Here is a 19,254-nt window from a genome sequence, read left to right as displayed (position 1 = left end):
ATTTTTGTGTTTTCAGACAGTTGGAAAATGAACTACGCCGACACGCCGTGCACACGACGTTGATACGCCGTCTCTCTCTTGGACAGCGTAGTAACGGCGTATGGACGGCCGCTCACGCCGCCGGTGCTTTTGTGCAGGTAATGTAAGAGATTTGAGATTTCCTCACTCCTCAGTGACAGAATTAATAAATTACATACAGATCACCCATTCTTGAGAATTGGGACAAAACACGTCCTACATAGAAAAGTGATCTTTATGTTAAAAATCATGAAATGTATAATAAATAATATATATACACATTTAAATATATGGGATATGTGTATACCCATAGTAGTATTTGTATATATGTATTTACTGTTTCTGTTGAATTTACTTGAATACATGATCTATACATAGAGATTACATGTTAATTTACCTGTCCTCAGCAAGAGGTCACAATATCACACTGTTCCAAAAACCTATTAAAAACACCACCAATTTGAAAATATATGTTTCAAATGAAAAAGAACAGTTAAAGACACATTAAACAAGAAATAACACAATTCTAAAAAAATATTTTATACAGAAATCTGCCTATCAAAGTTGTGTCCTCAGTTTCTTACAACTCCGGATGATTAAAAAAAAAACAGTTCTAATCAGTAAATAGAGTGGTCAGCTATAAGCCTGAGGACCCCTTTCCCACCACCTGTGCATGAAGGGTGCAGCAGTAAAAGATGTGCTCAGGTAAGTTTTACTTTTTTGAGATTTTAGACAAACAATGTTGATATTACTGATGTCACAGCTAATGCAATACAACTCCGCCCCCTTAATATTGATAATATTAGGTATGAGCTGTGGATTGAATGTGTATATGTTAGCTTTGTTCTTGAAGCAGCTAGCAACTGTGCTAACAACAAAGAGCTAGCATGTACAATATTTACTTTATGTAGGGAAGAGGGCACATTTTACATCTCCGGCAGACTTCAACTCCGGACGATTTTCCATTGACCGGAGTTGTAATGTCAATGGCTGGAGTTGTAAAATCTTCCTATAACATCCTACTGTGGACATATAATATTACTTATGCTCATGATTACATATTCCAATGTTATTAGACTGTTTTACCTATGGAAAAATGTATACACCTGCTGATTTATTTATTTATTTATACTGTTTTAGTCTTTTATAGCATACCCAACATCTTTGACTTGTAGAGCATGGACAAGCTGTAGGCTACTCTTATACAGCTTTTACTTACCCTAATTAATTATATTACATTATCTGTTTGAACCATCTATAAGTGTTCAAATATAAAACACATGTTACATTTAAACCACATCCCAGTGTCTAGTTAAAATTATTCATACTTTGTGTTTTAGGAAAACATGGCTAAACAAAGACTGTCAGTGGAGGAGCAAAGACAACGTAACAAGGAATATAAAAGGAAGAGAAAAGAGAAAGTTAACAGCAACCCAGAGAGCAAAGAGGCGGCAAAAGAGAAAGAAAGGCAGAGGTGGAAGAAGAGAGTTGAAGAAAAGAAAGTCAAACTAATAAGTGAGGTGGGAGACAGAGAGAAAAGGAAACGGAGAAAGGCTTGGCGAGCTGCAAATCAAAGGAGGGCAAAACGAAAGGCAGTGCTGCAACCAAATGACACACCTCCAGAGAGTTCACAAGAGCTCAGTGATGCAGAGCCACGTGGTGGCATGCCCCCAGACAGAGGTGAAAGGGAGAGAAGTAAAACCAGGAAAAGGCATTCAAGAGAAATACGTGCTTTAAAGAAGAAAGTTCAGAAGATAACAAAACAGCGAAACAAACTGAGGAAACAGAAATGGCGAATTAAAAAGAGAAAAGAAGAAAGAAATGCCCCAAATACAACAACACCAGACTCCCCACTGACAGAAACTGAGAAAATGCTGTCAGGAAGTCAACTTAGAAATCCGAACATCAAGAGATCGCTTCTCTTTCACAACGTTCTGAGAAGAGAACTTCAGAAGAAGAAACAAACTCCTGTGTCACGAAGACAGACACCAACAGTGAGTTTATCTGGCAGAGTTCTAAAGAAGTACCGCCTTCTCAATAAAGTTCATGAATTTGGGTTGACTTACAAGTCAATGACAGAGCGGAAAGCGACAACTGTGACAAAGTCGACATACCTTCAGGGTATCACCCGGACCGTTCAGGAGTTCTACCTCAGTTCTTCACGCATGACCACCGACAAAACTGACACCATCACTAGGAAGAAGGTTAAGCGCCAGAGAATGATCCTGACAGACTACCTGACCAACCTTCATTGTGATTTCCTTGTGGATAATCCAACGGTGAAGCTCAGTTATTCCTCATTCTGTGCTCTGCGGCCATTCCATGTCACAGCCCCAAAAGCATCGGACCGGAAGACATGTTTGTGCCAGTATCACGAAAACGCACGCTTAATGCACGAGGCCTTAAGATCGTCAGGGATAGTGAAGACGGCTAAACTGGAAGACAGTTTTCAGTTAGTATGTTGCTCTCCAGCAAGCGAGGCCTGCCTTCTTCGCACCTGCACACGGTGTGTAAACAAACACACAGTTCTGGCCCCAGACCAAGACCAAATCCCTGTGCAGTGGAAGCAGTGGGAGCGAGTCCCAGAAGAAACAGCCAGTGGAACCCACATGAACACAAAACTCGTCGAGCACAGTGGCAATCTCGTAGAACTCACCCAACAGTACGAGGGAAAACTGAGAGATGAAACTACAACACATGTGTGTTCAGTTCGGAATCAGTCAAAGGAATACAGAAACACAATCCAGACCTGTGATGAAAATACAGTCATTGTACATGTAGACTTTTCTGAATCCTGGAGCTGCAAGTATCAATCTGAAATTCAATCCTGCCATTTTGGACAAAACCTGCCACAGATTACCCTACATACTGGAATGTATTACACCAAGGGAGAAAAGGCAGGGTTTTGCACAGTGTCAGAGTCAAAGAGACAAGATGCTTCAGCAATCTGGACACACATGGATCCCATCTTGAAACACATCAAGACAAAGTTCCCACTGGTTACCACTGTGCACATTTGGTCTGATGGTCCAAGCAAACAATATAAGAACAAGACCAACTTTGTCCTTCTGACTAAGGTACCAACTACAATGGGTTACCAAAGAGCGACGTGGAACTTCTTCCCCACATCCCATGGCAAGGGTGCCCCAGACGGCATTGGGGGAACAGTGAAGAGAACGGCTGACAACCTGGTTCTGAGAGGGAATGATGTGACGGATGGACACATATTCTTTGAAAAAGTATCCAACAGTCTGAAGGGTGTCCAGCTGTACTACATTGAGGAAGAAGACATGCAAAGATTTGACAATCTACTCACAGTACCACTCAAACCAGTTCCATCAACGAGAAAAATACACCAGGTCATCCCACATCAAAACTGTGTCAGCCACCGACAGCTGTCCTGTTTTTGTAATGAGCCATTGCCTTGCTCTTGCTTTAGCCCAGCTACTTTCTATCTTCATGGCCACCCAGAAGAACAACAGCCTGATCAACACGGACAGAGAGGCAGGACAGGGAAGAGGACAGGACAGCAGGACAGTCAGGAAATGGGGAGAGGCAAGACAAAGAGAAAGACAGGACCGAGGACAAAGTTGGACAAAACAAGCAGGACAGAGATGGACACAGGAGAGGGAACAAGCCAGGAGAGAGAGAGGCAGGAAAGAAGGGGAGGCAAAACAGGAGGACAGTCAGGAAAGGCAAAAAAGACACGCCCTTTATCCCTGTTGATGGAGGAGATGGAAAAGGATATGGGGGTAGATTCAGACTGGGACATGGAGCTCCCTCCATGTCCCAGTCTGAATCTACTGGAAGAACAGACAGGAGGAAAGGAAGAGGAGATGGAAGGAGAGATGGAAGAGAGGATGTCAGGAGAGATGGAGGAGGAACAACTGAAATATCCAGAGGGCATTGTTGCAATAACTACTGTCAATAGCCTTAATAAGGGAGACTGGCTTGCCGTTGAGTATGATGGAAACTGGTGGCTGGCAAAGACCATAGATGTGGACACTGAGCATGAAGATGTCAAAGTGGAGTTTATGCATCCCCATGGTCCAACAACAAATGTTCACCCTAAACGTGGCAGGAAGGATGTCTGTTTCAGTCCAGTTGTAGACATTCTGGTGAAACTAAGTGGGGAGTCATCACCATTACAATCAAGTCGTACAAGAGAGATCTTCAGCATAGCCGCTGATGTCATGGACTTCATCGAGAGAGAGCATGTGCGTCACCTGTTGTCCAATGCTGAAGTCATGCTGGTAAGAGAACATTTGAATTCTACATTTTCCAATGTAGGAGGCATATTTAATATTTAATTCCGAATTACGCCTAATCTAACCTGTCTCCCTGTGCTAGTGACTTGTATGTCTCTTGAAGTCTAACCTTTCTCCCTCTGCCCTTCTGCCATACCAGTTACCTGGAGGAAGCGGTGATGAACCTGGACCACGACGACCCAGTCACCAGGGACCACATGTCAGCCGTGCTCTCCCAGGTGCACCAGAAGCTATTCCAGTTCCTGCAGCAGGACCCCCATAGCCCCCTCAGCAAGTGCATCCCCCCCCCCTCCCTGATGATGATGATGCAAGGCCTCGTCAACCACTAGCCCCCACCCCCCGCCCCTGTTCCACCTCCTTCCCCCCCAACCCTGCAATCGTGATGTTGTCATCACCCAGTTCTACCTCCACAGAGGGACGCAGTTCCAGCACTTTTATTTGTTTTGAGTTTCACTCAGTTCTACCTCCACAGAGGGACCCAGAGCAGTTCCAGCACTTTTATTTGTTTTGAGTTTCACTCAGTTCTACCTCCACAGAGGGACCCAAAGCAGTTCCAGCACCTTTATTTGTTTTGAGTTTCATGGCGAGGAGTGCCTGTTTATTTTGACGTGTTATTATGGACATCTATAGCCTGAATGGCGATTACATTTTTATGTTTTTTGTTTTTGTTGGTGTTTGTGAGGCTGTTTCAATAAAAGCAGATTGGATATAAATGTTGTTTTTATTGAATTGGGTTAAAGTATTCTTAAACTGAGTTTTTTTTTACTCCATTGGAGATTTACAACTCCGGCAGAGAGATTCACAACTCCGGCACAAATTTACAACTCCGGCCGATGTATGTTTTTCTTAATTTTCAAAAGCTTTGTTAACTGAATGTCCAAATGATAGTCTTTATCTATTAAGGTTATTCGTGATATACATCTTATTGATTGATTTATTCAAATAAACCATTTTTTATTGTCTTAATATGAAAAACAAAGGTAAGAAATTAAGGGATTTCAGAGTTGGGTTTTTCAGACTATTGTGAAATTTGTATTGAAGTGTATATATTGAATGTTCTTACACATTAAGGCAACTGAACATTAGTATTACCTGTCTGGGAACTTATAATCCTTGCTGGAGTGGAAAAAATACTATTAACATTTTTTTTTGTATTTCGGCTGGAGTTGTAAAAAATGAAGTTATGATGTGAATAATGTGTATTTTAAGAAAATGTGTTTTTATGAATTACCTGCACCTTTACATGGATTGATAGCTTAGACCCTTCTCTACAAATATATCAATTTGAAAATAGGGTAGAACAAAGATTATAAAATTCAACTTTCAAACCTGTTTTGCCCCATATCTCAAGAATGGGTGAGCTATATCTTCATAACAGAATGAGCGTAGGGAAAGGGCACATATGTATGGCATGTATCTGACGGGATATGCATGTTTTCATAGTAAACTGTGTATATCTCAACAAATACCTCAAACTTGTAGCCTACTTATAGGTACAATATTTAAGTAAATGTACTTAGATATTTTCCACCACTGCAAATACAATGCTAAAAATATTGAACACAAGGGTGATTGATTGAAATTTGTATTCACAGTTTGTAGAATATGGATAGCTCTGGTCCATAGCTTCGATTCTGCCCTGCAGTACCGAAGTAGAAAGCTATGGACCAGAGCTAGAATATGGGTAGGCCTACAGGACAAAAACTGCTGTGAAGACTTGTTTACATCAGTGTTGAGATTTGATGGGATATATGTCCTCACTTGTGTAATACTACTGTTCTATAATCTATATGATGTGCAATGTTATGCTTGTGCCGCTGTGAGGCGCCAAGACGCAAGGTATAGGATGCATCAGGTCACATGATTACTACCGGTGTGTGGAGCAGTTCATTCAGTAATAGTATTGGGTCTGTCACCGTGAGACTGATGTGTGGCAGGGAGCCCTTACAATAAAATATGCCAGGCTTGGCTAAATGGATTACATCTCCGTGTTTTCTCCGAATGCAACGTTAAGCTGCAGAACTACGCATAACTTAACAATCAGGGTCCTCCATTTTCAATTTATCAGAAAGATGGGTAACAGGGTTACACGTAACACGTCAAGTGGACACTTAGTGGATCGACAGGTCACTTGTACACCTTGGATGAGTGGGCATTACCTTGGTCGATTACCTTTGACCTCAGTACATTTTATTCTCAGTAGTAATTCTCAGTGGGACAACTGGGCACCTATAGGGGTAGGATAACTGGGCACCTGGACAACTTTGCACAGGGTAAAGGTGGGCAGTTTTTTGTCACCTTGGTCGGGTACCATTGACAACATCAGTACATTTTATTCTCAGTAGTAACATCTTCTTGTGTGCAGTGAGATTAAGTTTTGGCCTAAATTGGACATCATATCTCTGATTGCACACTGTATGTGTATGCCCAGGCAAACATATTAATGCAGACATTTTGTAAGTGCTCTTCAGATGTCAAGGTTTAACTTTTTAAAGCATTTTGCACACCATTGTACACTATCACTTGTTTACCTTTACTACGTCAGTGAGTGACATCATCAAGGTCCACCCCCTCATTCATGATGGTTCATGAAATAGATCTTTGGGAAAAGCAGCTTGAAATACATTTAAATGCACATTTAAATGTGCATTTAAATGCGTATTTAAATACATATTTAAATGTACATTTAAACAGGGTTGTAGTTTTTCTGGCACCTTGGTCGATTACCTTTGACCTCAGTACATTTTATTCTCAGTAGTAATTCTCAGTGGGACAACTGGGCAACTAGGGGTAGGATAACTGGGCACCTGGACAACTTGAGGGAAACCTTGACAGGAAAAGACAGAAATCCGAGGACTGACACAGAAACTAGCCTTAATGTCTTTTATTAATCAGTGGTTTTACATTGGTGCAAGAGCAGGAAGCGACACTGGGAAAGACCAAGACAGATAACGCAGGTTGCAGAAATTAATCCCTAAATTGCTTCTTTCCAGAGAACAGATTTCATCCAAATAAGGGAAAACAAAAATGTGCAAAGTCTGTATAGCTTTCCTCTAATTGTAGTTGTCAACGCATTACTGTAGGTGCAGGGTTGGGTGGGTAGTAATGATGAAACATATTGTATAAGGATTACAGTAATATGAGTATGTAACAAACTATAAAAAAATACTGTTGAATAGAACAGAAGATTGCTTAATTGATTACCATTTGAGTATCATGAACAATGGATACAAAAAGTTCACACAAACTGACTGCAAAGTGGGATTATAACCATTTAGGACAATAAGCCTAAACTCACAAAATGTAAATATAACTGAATTTCAATAACAGTGGGTTATGTTACTCATTCATTGTAATTAAAACATGTTTAGCTTGATTGTTGGTTTATTTTAAATAATGTTGTAGATTACATTTGGGAAATAAACAACCCAACCCTAACATACAGTATATTGTATAAGAAATTCTAAAACAGGAAAATATTGTGGTACTACAATACTGTGTAAACATGAATAAATAGTTTTAATGATGCATTAAAGTATAGTTTAATAAAATAATAATACAAAATAATACAAATCCTTTAAAAAATGTGGTGATGTCAAGCAAGGATTTTTTTGGCAAAGATGTTGTTTTGCTTTGAGGTCTACAAATATATGGAAAAGCAAACAATTAAGGCAGGTGACAAGTCTTTACCACAAGGCTCTCTGCATGTTTTAAGGCTAAAGAAACAAGTTAATTCTACACAGTAAAAGGAGTCTCTTACCAAACATAATTAATAACAATTCAATATATTTCTGAGGTGTCTTAAATAGTAACATTACCTACACAACTGGTAGGATGGTTCATACTAAGCATGTAAAAGTGGACAGTAATAATAACTTACTGGCATTTTTTACTTTATGTAATAAATACTAAATAATTGAATGACAACCGACTTCCAAAGTAATTTCAAGCTGTTTAAATAAAACATGATAGAATCTGTAATAGCAAAAAGTTAACAAAACAAATCCACCGAAATTATTGAATAATATTTCTCTTTCTGTGCAGTCCAAAGGCCTGTTCAGGTGCCTTGAGGATTTTGTTCAGTTAGCATACCACAGTAAAATAAGTAACCATTATTTCTGGGTGAAATAAATCTCACCAATATTCTTTCCCTTTTACTGTCAAGTTTATAAAATGGGACATTATAAAATAATAACACACATTATACTTAAGACACAGTCACATCGCTTGTGGCATCAACAGCAGTAGCTGTGGAGCATATAAACAAGGGGGGGGGGGGGGGGGGGTGGATAATCCATAGTAGCATAGTATGCCATCCACTCCAGGACCAAATCTTTTAATTTGACATTCTATTTGCACCAAAAAAGTAATTGAAAATATTGTAGATAGTTCTGTACTGTAACATGTGGTCATGTAGATAAAGGTATACATTCTGAATCTGCATTCTGTTCTCTGATATGTTTGTGATGTGTTCAGTCGTATTCCTTTCTTTTTATTCCATTTAGAGTTGAACGTCTAAATTCATAAGAGTGAAAACCCAATCCTCTGTGGAATTGGCATAATGACTAAATGTGTAAACCCACTTATTCTAGTGACAACTGACTGATAAAAACCTACCGTTTCACCTACCAACAGTGATGACAGTGTTACAGTAGACTAGTGAAGCCCTGTTCGGCCCTGGAGTGGAAGCCATAAATGGAGGAGGGGAGAAGTTTGGAGTGGAAGCAGGAAGGAGGGGCTGCAGGCAGGGCGTCTAGCTCCGCAGGAGACTGTGCACTCTTTGGAGCTGGGACTGGGACAGAACCAACCGGTGGACCTGCTCCTGACCCCGGGGACACGGGACCATAACCCGACCCACCAACACTGTGTCCCCATGTTTCTCCTCCTTCGCCTGGGGAGAGGAAGAGGAGGCCGAGTTATAAAGGCAAGTTTAAGCATAGAATGCAGCCAATGTTAATCTGTCAATAATGTGAAGTATTAACAGTAATATCTTGGTGTAGAATCTTGGTGTGGTATGGTGTGGTGTGGTCAATTTAGCTATATTTGAGGGGCGCTAGCTCCTCCATTTAGCTTTTGTCCCCACACGTCTCATATTTGCCATTGACAATGAAAGGAGAAATTAGGTCATATGTAGACGAACAAATCGGCTAACCCATCACATAAATTCAGTTGTTCATGAGATGATGTATGATGATGTATAATGGTAAGACCGCCCCTCATTTCACAAGGGCCCGCCTTCTTCAGCGATTGGGCTACAGCTACAGTGACTCCAGATGGAAATCGGTTGTGAAACATGGCGTCTTCCATCTTGCGGAGTCAGGTTAGGAATGTATGCCCAATGACACGGAACGTGTTTGACGTAACTGGGCATACATCGGCCATCTTCTCACATCAGAAAATTCACCTTCAAGTGTCTGTTGATAGAAATTCAGCGTTGGCTTCATGCTCTTACCTTTACGAAGGCGTTTGAGGGAAATGTGGCAAAGTCCGATGAGACACGAGCTCCTGGCTGCTGGTTGACAACGTGCTCCGCTACCTCATCCTGACAATGAGGTGCAATAAAAGAAAAGCCATTTTATTTTTCTATACAATAAGGCTAAAACTCTCCTTGAATAAACAGAAGTGACAAAAAGACAGACCCTCTAAAGTTGTTTAAAATGTTCCTCTACTTTCTTAGCCTGATCACTGAAACCTCCATCCTGAAGCGTTCACTCAGTGGAGTGGGCGGAGTCTATGGTGTGCACCACGTTTTCTTTTCTTCTTTTTTTCTCAGTGGGTGATAAACCACATCTCTAGGTGCAGGCATGGCCAGTCTCGTCTCTCTGTGCTACACACATTAATGTTCATTTGCTGTGTGTGCATGCGTACCTTCAGTCTGTCCAGTGTGTCACTGAGGGACTGTAGTCTAGCAGTCTGTTCTAGCAGCTGGGCACTGGGAGAAACTGCAAATCAAAACAAATCAGATGGATTTGCAAAGTGAACTATGAGTTTAAATGTGACTGGATATGTCTTTGTATCTACTGTATGTATGTATGTTATACAAAATCAAATACACAGTCAAAAAATCCCAGACTTTCCCAGATTTTTGCATTTGCTGAACCTACAGCAGCCTGAATGCACCTCTGATTTCTCCCATACAACACTTTCCTGTACGGTCCTTTCTAAAACACCAACATGTTCCACAACGAGTACCTGGAGACTTCCCGGTGATGTCCACCACTTTGACGTTAGCGCTCATCTGCAGCAGCGTCTCCAGCAGCTGGTCAGTCTTACGGTACAGAGCACTGGAGACCACCTCTGGTCGGCCTCCATCTTTGGAGGGCAGCTTGGGCACATGGAGGGGGGGCAGAGAGGCCAGCTGGGCACGCATCTTCTCCGCCTTCAGGATGGAGAATAGAACAGAACAAATCATGATATTGCTACATGAATATTAATCTGCATTAGAACACTTAAAATTAATTCTGTGTCATATTTGTTGCCACAGCAATTAGTAATTTGGAAACATGCTCAGGCCCTAATTAGTAAGCAATTAAGTTGGAATGGCTATTTAGCAACATTCATGTTATATACACCTGAAACTTGAAACTACAGCCAGTACCAGTGCTTCCACTTCTTATACATGCTGAAACAGTCCTGTGCTCAGTTGGCCCAACCAGCATATTTGTTTTAAAGTCACAAGCAGAATTCAGAATACTAAAGCTTGTATTAAACGCCTACAACAGCTCAAAGCTTGAGGTAGATACAGTTTACAAATACCTTGGCTTCTGGTTAGGTAGCACTCTGTCCTCGATACACTTAAGCCCCTTCTCCCATTGTACCAAAACTCCACTGACACCCACTAACATCTAGCTTTTATCTTTACTGGGAAAGGTTACAATCAGCTCCTGGGAGTGGGACATAATGACTCTTCAGTAGGTACAGTATCTATGAGCTCCAGCTCTGATCGGCAGAGTGATGAAAACATAACTCCCAGGTAGACACTCAAATCTTTGCCCCTTTCCGGGGAATAATTATTGTCAGTTTGGGTAGTTTTTTTGGTAGTAGTTCATGTATTGTTGTGTGAGAGAGGAGAGAGCAGAGGCTGCTTGCAGGCACTGTACAAACACATTTTACAGGATCACTATGGAACACACAAATTTCGGGTGAAAGAACGTTTATTAAGACCAAAATTGTTCTTAATAACCAGTCTGGTTAAATAAAGGTTAAACAAAGAAGACAAGTGAAAGACATTGACTCACCTTGAGCCTGTTGTTCTCATTCTTCAGTTGTTTGATGCAGAGTCTCTGAGCCTCAATCTGCTGAGTCAGCAGTGGAGAGTCTATCACCTGCACCCCTGATCCTGTACCCATACCTTGGACGATGCCTGCTGTGGGGATAAGACATTAGTTATCAGCACAAGACCTGGAAAAACACTGAAAAACAGAAATAATGCCTTTTGGGCTATGCAAAAACAGTCCGTGTTGACATTAGTTTGTTCAAGCAAAATCCAGTGTACAATACATCTAGGAATTAAGCATTAAAAGACACTTTTCAACCCATCGTCAATTCTTCATATAATAGGTCCTCATTAATAATCATGATAAAATGTGCCAATTTTTTTCTGTCTCATAGGAGGGCTGTTGGCAGTTCAGAAACCCGTCCACCAGCGACATCATCGATGGGGAATCCAAGCTAATAGAAACTGCAGGCTTTCTAGTCCTGAAAAGGTGAAATGCGATAATAAAAAATCTAAACATTTTTGTAAAAATAAATCTTGTTTAAAAAAAACATCTGCCTAACGATGATGTCACTGATGGACAGATTTGTGCCATTTTATCAGGATTATGAATGAGAACCTATTATATGAAGATAGGTTGAAAAGTGGTCCTTTAAGTATTGAGAATATTTGGGTCAAAGCATGCAAGAACAAAACACACTTGGTTAGAATTTGAGGTAATCCGATTTAAAAGAATAGACAACTTCAACATGCAGGGTCAGAGACAGAAGCCAGCATGACTTCAGTCAGTGTGCAGGTACCTTTTTGTTCTTCTGTAAATTATAAGGAGGTGCAGAGACAGAAAGGAAAGGAAAGAAGAGATTATAGGAGACGGTGAGGGAATCAGAAGTTGTTCACATAGGGGTTTAATCAGCACCTGGGTCTGACATTATCTTTCACCACATAACTAAGTTTAAAGTATTTTGTTTCAAAATGAAGCAACAAAAAAAAAAGAAAACATACAAAGGTCACTGTTTTAAGTATTTTAAACTAAGTTTTTGTGCTGTATGTAAGACAATACAATGATGAATATCAGAGATTAACCTACCCTCACTTCCCGACATCCCTACAATGGAAGCTATGCCTGATGGGGATGTTCCTCTCAGCCCGTCGATGGTCATCTTTGATTGGCTGTTGATGCGCAGCTTCAGCTCCGCCTTCTCCGATTCCAGTTGGTCGATGTCGGCCTGCAGAGCATCCATGGTCTCCTCAAACTCCCTTAAGAAAAAAAGATGCCATTATGGAACAATGTCCAAAATGCTGAATCACTACCATCAGTGGCAAGAATGAATTACTTACTTTAAAGCGTATATTCTAGTGTTGCATTTACTTCTAGTCGCGGCTTGTATATGGATTAATATTTGGTTATTACGTACCTTTGCCTTCAGTCATTTATGAGTGTGCTTATCTTGCGCCACCCCTTAACCCTTATCCCTAAACCTATTTGCCATTTTTTACGTTTACATTTTTAGTTCAAATAGCTGATCTACAAGCTCACAACGTGTAGATGGCTAGTTGAACTATTTTAACATGATTTTCAAAATAGTAAAAAATGGCAAATAAGTTTAGGGAAGAGGGATAAGGGTGGCGCAAGATGGAGCCCTGTGTGTGTTAAGCTGTGTTCAGACTTGGATAGTTAGAGCGGCGTGATTACATACAAAGTCAGTCAAGACGAGAAGTTGCGTGAACGGGCACGGCGCCCGTGATCATTAGCTGATAAATGATAGCAATGATAGTAGCAGGAATTATGCTAAATATATTGAACCGAGCCGTCTTGGGTGAACGAGCGGGTCCATTTGGTTACACTCCAAAGTTAAATTACTGTGTCTACAGACAATCGGTGCGTGACACGAGGAGCGACGGGACTTTTTCTTCTCCACCTCTGACCTGCGCGACCAAAGTGAAGCGATTGAAGCAACTGGAAACAAATATAATATATCTTCAGGTTTGAACGCAGCTTTACAATTACTACAGCTCACATGCAAGTGCATGTTTTGAGAAACAATATCCTACTTCTCTTTCTTCTTGAGCAGTGTCTGGGTCTCATCCAGTCGCGTCTGTATCTTCTCCACTCGTTCATCTGCGTCTTTGGACGAGCTGTCCAGCTTCTTCTCCAGCAGACTCAAGCGCACGCTGGCCTCACTCAGCTCCTCTCCCTGGGAAACACACAAAATCACCTCCATTTGTTTACACTGCATTTTTAAACAACTCTTCCAAAGTTCTGTACTTATTATGTGTAGTGTCTGGATTGCATGTAGCGTTGGGATCACAATGACTCCATATCTTTGGGACGTTTACTTCACTTATCTGATAACAAAATCCTGAGTCCACTGAGGGTGGAAACGCTCAGGATTGTGTAGTGAGTGTGAGCCAAGTCCCACTTATGAACTTACGCTAGTGAGTCAGGTGATTCAACTAATTAAAACACACATTTCCATTGAAACACTATTTGTAACCACAGACTGTCCCCACCTTGATCTTAAGAGACTTCTTTAGCTCCTTAATGACGGTCTCTCTGTCCTCCAGCTTCATACCAAGACCCTCTGCGTCAGTGATCTCTGCTCTCAGAGCCGCTGCACGCATCTCCACTGGTGGTGGGTTCTGGGAAATGACAATAACAACAACATCTAAAACTGGGGTGAAAAACAAGGCCCCTGCTTCAATAATTAGATGATGCAAAACTGAAGGTTCAAGGTTCAAGGCTCAAGGTTCAAGGTGTTTTATTGTCACATAGATGTACAGGTACAGCATTGTGAAAAACTTTCGTTGGGTGATGCTCCACAATACACATAAGTAAAAATTTAAATAACAATACTAAGTATAAAGTTTTAAAAGTTTTAAAAGACACATTAAAGGACTCAGGTCAGTATATATTAAGGGGAAGCCATGTTGAACACATCTGTAGTCATGGGACTGTTCACTTTTAACTTTTGAGTATAACTCCATATACTTTGGTAGTAACTTTGGATTAGTGACTCAACTGAATTCCTAAAACATATTGAAATATTGAATAAACATACTGCATGTCTCAATACTACCATTTCAAACATCTTCTACCTCAATAGTAACCTGTTGAATGTAGTGTACTGTATATATATAGTACATGTTCAAATTACTTGGTTCTGAGGCTTCTCTGAGTCATACTCTCCCTCCTGCATGGCAGTGGCCATCTTGTTCATGGTTGCTATGACAAAGCCACAGGACTGTCGCAGGCACTCATAGGGGTTGGTACCCGGCGTTCCATAGATCTGGCACAGATAAATGAGTGGACATGATAACGTGTACAATATACAGAAGAACAGTGGAACATGCTATATAGTACTGGATGACATGCAGCTTTCGTTTGGGGATTAGGTTGAGGGGTACAAAATCCATTCATTTTATTTGCAGCACGTATCTTGAGACCAAGAACAATCACAATACTCCATTACAGCCCTGTAATGTCTCCTGTCCCCTGTAGTGTCAGGGGCGCTAAACATGGCCACTGACAGAGACATTCTATTTGTAGGTATCGCAGTAGAGATCTTAACCTGTTCTCCCGCCTTGAACGCAACGTCCTCCAGTTTGAGGGCAGAGAGCCCCTCCTGCTCGCCGAGCGGAGCGATCATCTGGGCTCCTGCGGCGGCCACCTCCTGGAGCACGGCCACCACCCAGGTCAGGTGCTTCCTGCAGTCTGACAGCGTGTCCGACACCTGGGGAGCGACGGGACACCTCGTCAGGATCAGTCATCGTCACAATGTCACTTAGCGGCATCAAACAGCATTGTTTCCATCATCACCATCACCCTTGTACAATGGGTTCAGAGAGGATAGTGTCCTTCTCAAATTTGTGTATTATGTATGCTTTAGCTATTGAAAAGTAGCAGATCTACAAGCTCATAGCGCGCCACTGAGTGGCGTGCCACGAGCGGCGTGCCACGAGCGGTGCGCCACGAGCTTGTAGATCTGCTATTTTTGAAAAATCGAAAGAACGACAGAAAACTGAAAAACTGTCAGGATGTAGAAGACATTTTTAGAATCTGATCTCAGGTCAAAATGGGTTAATTAAGAGTGGGCATTTAGTTAGCCAACTAAAAAAAACTACTAACAAAAAATAAATAGCTGGAGATACCTGCGGCCCATAGTTGAGCGCTGCTGGGATGCCGGGCACGTCCGTACCCGGCATACGGCGGCGGATCTTCTTACAGAACTGTCTGATGTCACTACAGGACGTCTCCAGGTCCTTCAGCAGGACAGCCAGGTCGGCCTTCTCCTGACCCGTGTGCAGGAACGCCCGCAGGCGGCTCACCTCCACGGCCATGCAGTCCAAGGCACTCTGGGTGAACTGCACGGGGAACGAGGCAAAGATACTGCTGAGCGAACAGTTCCTCTAGTCTAAGGCAGTGGTATATGCAACCTTTTCCATATCAGGGACAGTTATTTGTTTTTGGCATGTGAGCCACGGACCACCATTTGATTAGCCTCTCAGACCTAAAACTTTTAATATTTTGTTTCGTCGCTGGATACGATTTCCGCCACAGTTCCAAACGTTGATCAGAATAACAATTCTTCTACATTCCCTAATTGTAACCTCAGAATTGAAACCTCTTGTACATTTTGTAATGCAGATGTTAACAATAACTTAACTCGTATAATGGTTTCATACTTTCATTATACGAATATACGCTCTCATCAGTAAAATCTATAAGGGTCCACTCCATTTGGTTACCAACACCATCATTTAGCTGGGGACCACCTGGAACCCCCTCAAGGACCACGGGTGGTCCCTGGACCACTGGTTGAAAACCACTGCTCTAAGGAAACCCTCAGTAGAACTAAAACTTATTTTTTTAAGGAAAGGTGGGTAGCATTTTTATTTTATTTATTGAGACAGACTGCAGGAAAGGTTAGGTGTCAACAGCATGGAGGATGAGGATTGGCCCACATTGAAAACCTCTGTCTCTTAACCATTGACTATTCCATCAATGAGCATGAAGGAAGCACATTTCTCTGTATTATGATGTATTCATGTACTGTAGTAACATGAGTACTTACTCTGATGTGGTCTGCCAGCTGCATGGTGCAGTCTTCATTCTGGTCTACCAGGTGGATACTGTACAGGTGCTAAAACAGTAACAATAATATTAACACACACTTACAGTAAGTGTGCTTTGTATATGACTACATATAGAGTGAGTACTTACCTGATAATATTTGATGGCCTTGGTGAGAGGCTCCACGTTAACGGTCTCATCCAGCTGGTCTTTGTGCAGCAGGTCAATGAGGAAGTCCAGGGAGCGTTCATGAACGCTCATCTCAGGGTACAGAGACCCAATCCTCTTATACACCTCCACACTGCACTGGCCCAGAGCCCTGACACGCACACGCACACGCGCGCACACACACACACACACACACACACACACACACACACACACACACACACACACACACACACACACACACACGCACACACGCACACACACACACACACACACACACACACACACACACACACACACACACACAGATTGAGTATACATCTTGGACTTACAATTATTCCCCAGGGAACAGATTTGAATAGTCAGATTAATGAACTTGATGTTACCATAATAGTAATAGTAAAACGTATTCAGCTAATCACGCTAACCACTGGAGTGGCTGGACCAATCAGCACCAAATCTTAGTACGCACGCTACCCGTACCATATATATAAGTTTTATACTTTTTTTTAATATATATAAATTTCACTTTAATATATTTTTAATGAAGCCTAAAGTGCTGCGATCCTGCTGAAATCTTGCGCAAATTCTACGTCTTAGATCCATATTGGAGCCACGCCAATATGTGGATCCCAAAATAAACATAATTATCATACCGTAGTTGTATTTACCATATATAGCATACAGTAGTTATAATTACAAAGTTGTTCACAATAAGTACAAATGCATACATACTGAAGGACAAGTTCAAACTCAACAAAAAACAAAACAACCAAAACATGATAAAAATGCAGCGGAGAAAATTATAAATCCTGTGTAAAGAAATAAGTCACAAGACTAAACTGCATTCATGCTGCCTAAAGTAGAGGAATGATAATCAGTTTCATGCAATGGCATACCTCTTTTAGCTCTACTGAAAGCACAGTAGTACACAGCAAAAGCATTAGTGTTTGTTCGACTCCAAAGAGTGTAAAAACGTGTTCCATTTGCACAGTCTTAGTCTTTGAAGTATTTTAGAGTGTACATACTGTTCATATTTATGGAGTGTGGCCTGCAGCAGGCAGAGAGAGTAGACCAGGCCACCAGCAAAGCTCAGCTGTTCGCCCGCAGCACCCTTCAGTCCTGTCCGCTCCGCACAGCTCTCATTCAGGTCAAACTTCTCCTGGGCCTGCTTGCTGATCAGCTCAGCCTGAGGAGGGACAGATACACATGTTCACTTCATTCTGAAAGTCTACACTATGTAAGTACAACGCTTCAGATGGATAAATTAACACTGGGGATTTTTTTTATTGGGTACACACTACACAGGCTAACACACTAGAACAGACTCCCCCACTGTGCACGCACACACACACACTTCTCTCCTTCTGGCAGTCCATCGATGTCAAACATGACATAGCTTCCTTGCGCTGTGATGAGTTTGTCAGTTATTCGCTGACGACGAGGCCACTGTAGATGACTATGAAGTCCTATTATGGAACCACATACTGTATCCTGTCACAGTTAGGACATGTGAGGCCTAGAACAGGAGGCTGAGATGTAGGATCAGCATGAAGGGGTCTTTGCTGGCGCCACACCGTCCTTTGATGGGGGCGTTTCTCCTCGAGGTGTGTGACCCCATCGTGGCATAAAGAACACCAGAGTGGCCAACTTGCTGCAGCTGACTGTTGCACCTTTTTAGAGTCTGTTTCAGCAGTTTTGGACCACCTGGCTTCCTGCTGGCTGACAGGAACTGTCCATAAAGCACTCAATGGGGCAAACGGCAGCCAGCCATCTGGATGAGATGGCCAACCATGCTGCCTCTGTGCTAGGGTTGCCTCGATGCCAATGGCACACGCACCCACACACCCACACACCCACACACCCACACACACACACACACACACACACACACACACACACACACACACAAACTAAACTTTAGTACAGACTTTACCTTACAGATGAGTCTGGGCAGAAGCAGCAGCACCAGGATGCAGTCATGGTCTCCTCCATGTCGCAGGAAGGACTCTGGCATGAAGGAGGTCAGCAGAGACACCTGTCTGTTCGCCTGGCCAACCTCCATCTTCCTCAGCTCCATTTCTATGGCCTGAGGGGACACACACCCATGTGAATGACAACCAGTAGTCTGAAAAGTACTTTTTCTTTCTTAAAAAAAAAAGTTAAAGTATCAATACTGCACAAGTTTACAAATGCATTATGTACGTATAAAATATATTTTGAAAAATAGCAGATCTACAAGCAATAGGGTAGTAGTGGTCCGCAAGGAACCGAAGATCCTAGCCCCGAACCGAGAACCGAGCCGGTTCAGGGCCAAAATATTGACTTGTCTCTCGGGCATGGATCGGATCAGTTGACATAGGTCTCATAAATAGTGTCAACCAGCTGTTTATTATTATTTTTATATTAATGTCTTTAACCTTCGGTTTTGAAATGAGACATATATGTTGTAATTACGCTCCCAAATCCATATAGTCTGTTCTCACATACTGTGTGTCTGTCTGCAACACAGA

At 41.8% G+C, this 19,254-nt stretch overlaps 1 protein-coding gene across 7 annotated transcripts in view; it reads right to left on the bottom strand.

The window, feature by feature from the left end:
• Positions 1-7,155: 7,155 nt before the first annotated feature.
• dctn1b (dynactin 1b) overlaps positions 7,156-19,254 on the bottom strand; it is a 49,993-nt gene continuing 37,894 nt past the window's right edge. For 5 of the 7 annotated variants that reach the window (XM_083792151.1, XM_083792154.1, XM_083792152.1 and 2 more), the window contains 15 exons: positions 18,678-18,830; positions 17,770-17,930; positions 16,724-16,892; positions 16,575-16,643; positions 15,652-15,864; positions 15,072-15,233; positions 14,658-14,789; positions 14,014-14,142; positions 13,555-13,697; positions 12,590-12,759; positions 11,525-11,652; positions 10,479-10,665; positions 10,155-10,228; positions 9,739-9,828; positions 7,156-9,177 (listed from right to left, as the gene is read on the bottom strand). In XM_083792151.1, coding sequence (XP_083648277.1) covers positions 9,040-9,177; positions 9,739-9,828; positions 10,155-10,228; positions 10,479-10,665; positions 11,525-11,652; positions 12,590-12,759; positions 13,555-13,697; positions 14,014-14,142; positions 14,658-14,789; positions 15,072-15,233; positions 15,652-15,864; positions 16,575-16,643; positions 16,724-16,892; positions 17,770-17,930; positions 18,678-18,830 — 2,118 coding nt within the window. In that variant the 3' untranslated portion in view covers positions 7,156-9,039. The remainder of the gene's footprint in view (positions 9,178-9,738; positions 9,829-10,154; positions 10,229-10,478; positions 10,666-11,524; positions 11,653-12,589; positions 12,760-13,554; positions 13,698-14,013; positions 14,143-14,657; positions 14,790-15,071; positions 15,234-15,651; positions 15,865-16,574; positions 16,644-16,723; positions 16,893-17,769; positions 17,931-18,677; positions 18,831-19,254) is intronic. The other 2 variants (XM_083792153.1, XM_083792156.1) reach the window with 1 other exon arrangement.

This window comes from Protomyctophum parallelum, assembly GCF_964188405.1.
Source record: "Protomyctophum parallelum genome assembly, chromosome: 20".
In the NCBI taxonomy this organism is placed as follows: Eukaryota; Metazoa; Chordata; class Actinopteri; order Myctophiformes; family Myctophidae; genus Protomyctophum; species Protomyctophum parallelum.
The sequence above is the reverse complement of the archived record's forward strand: the minus strand, read 5'-3'. Positions and strand labels throughout refer to the sequence as shown.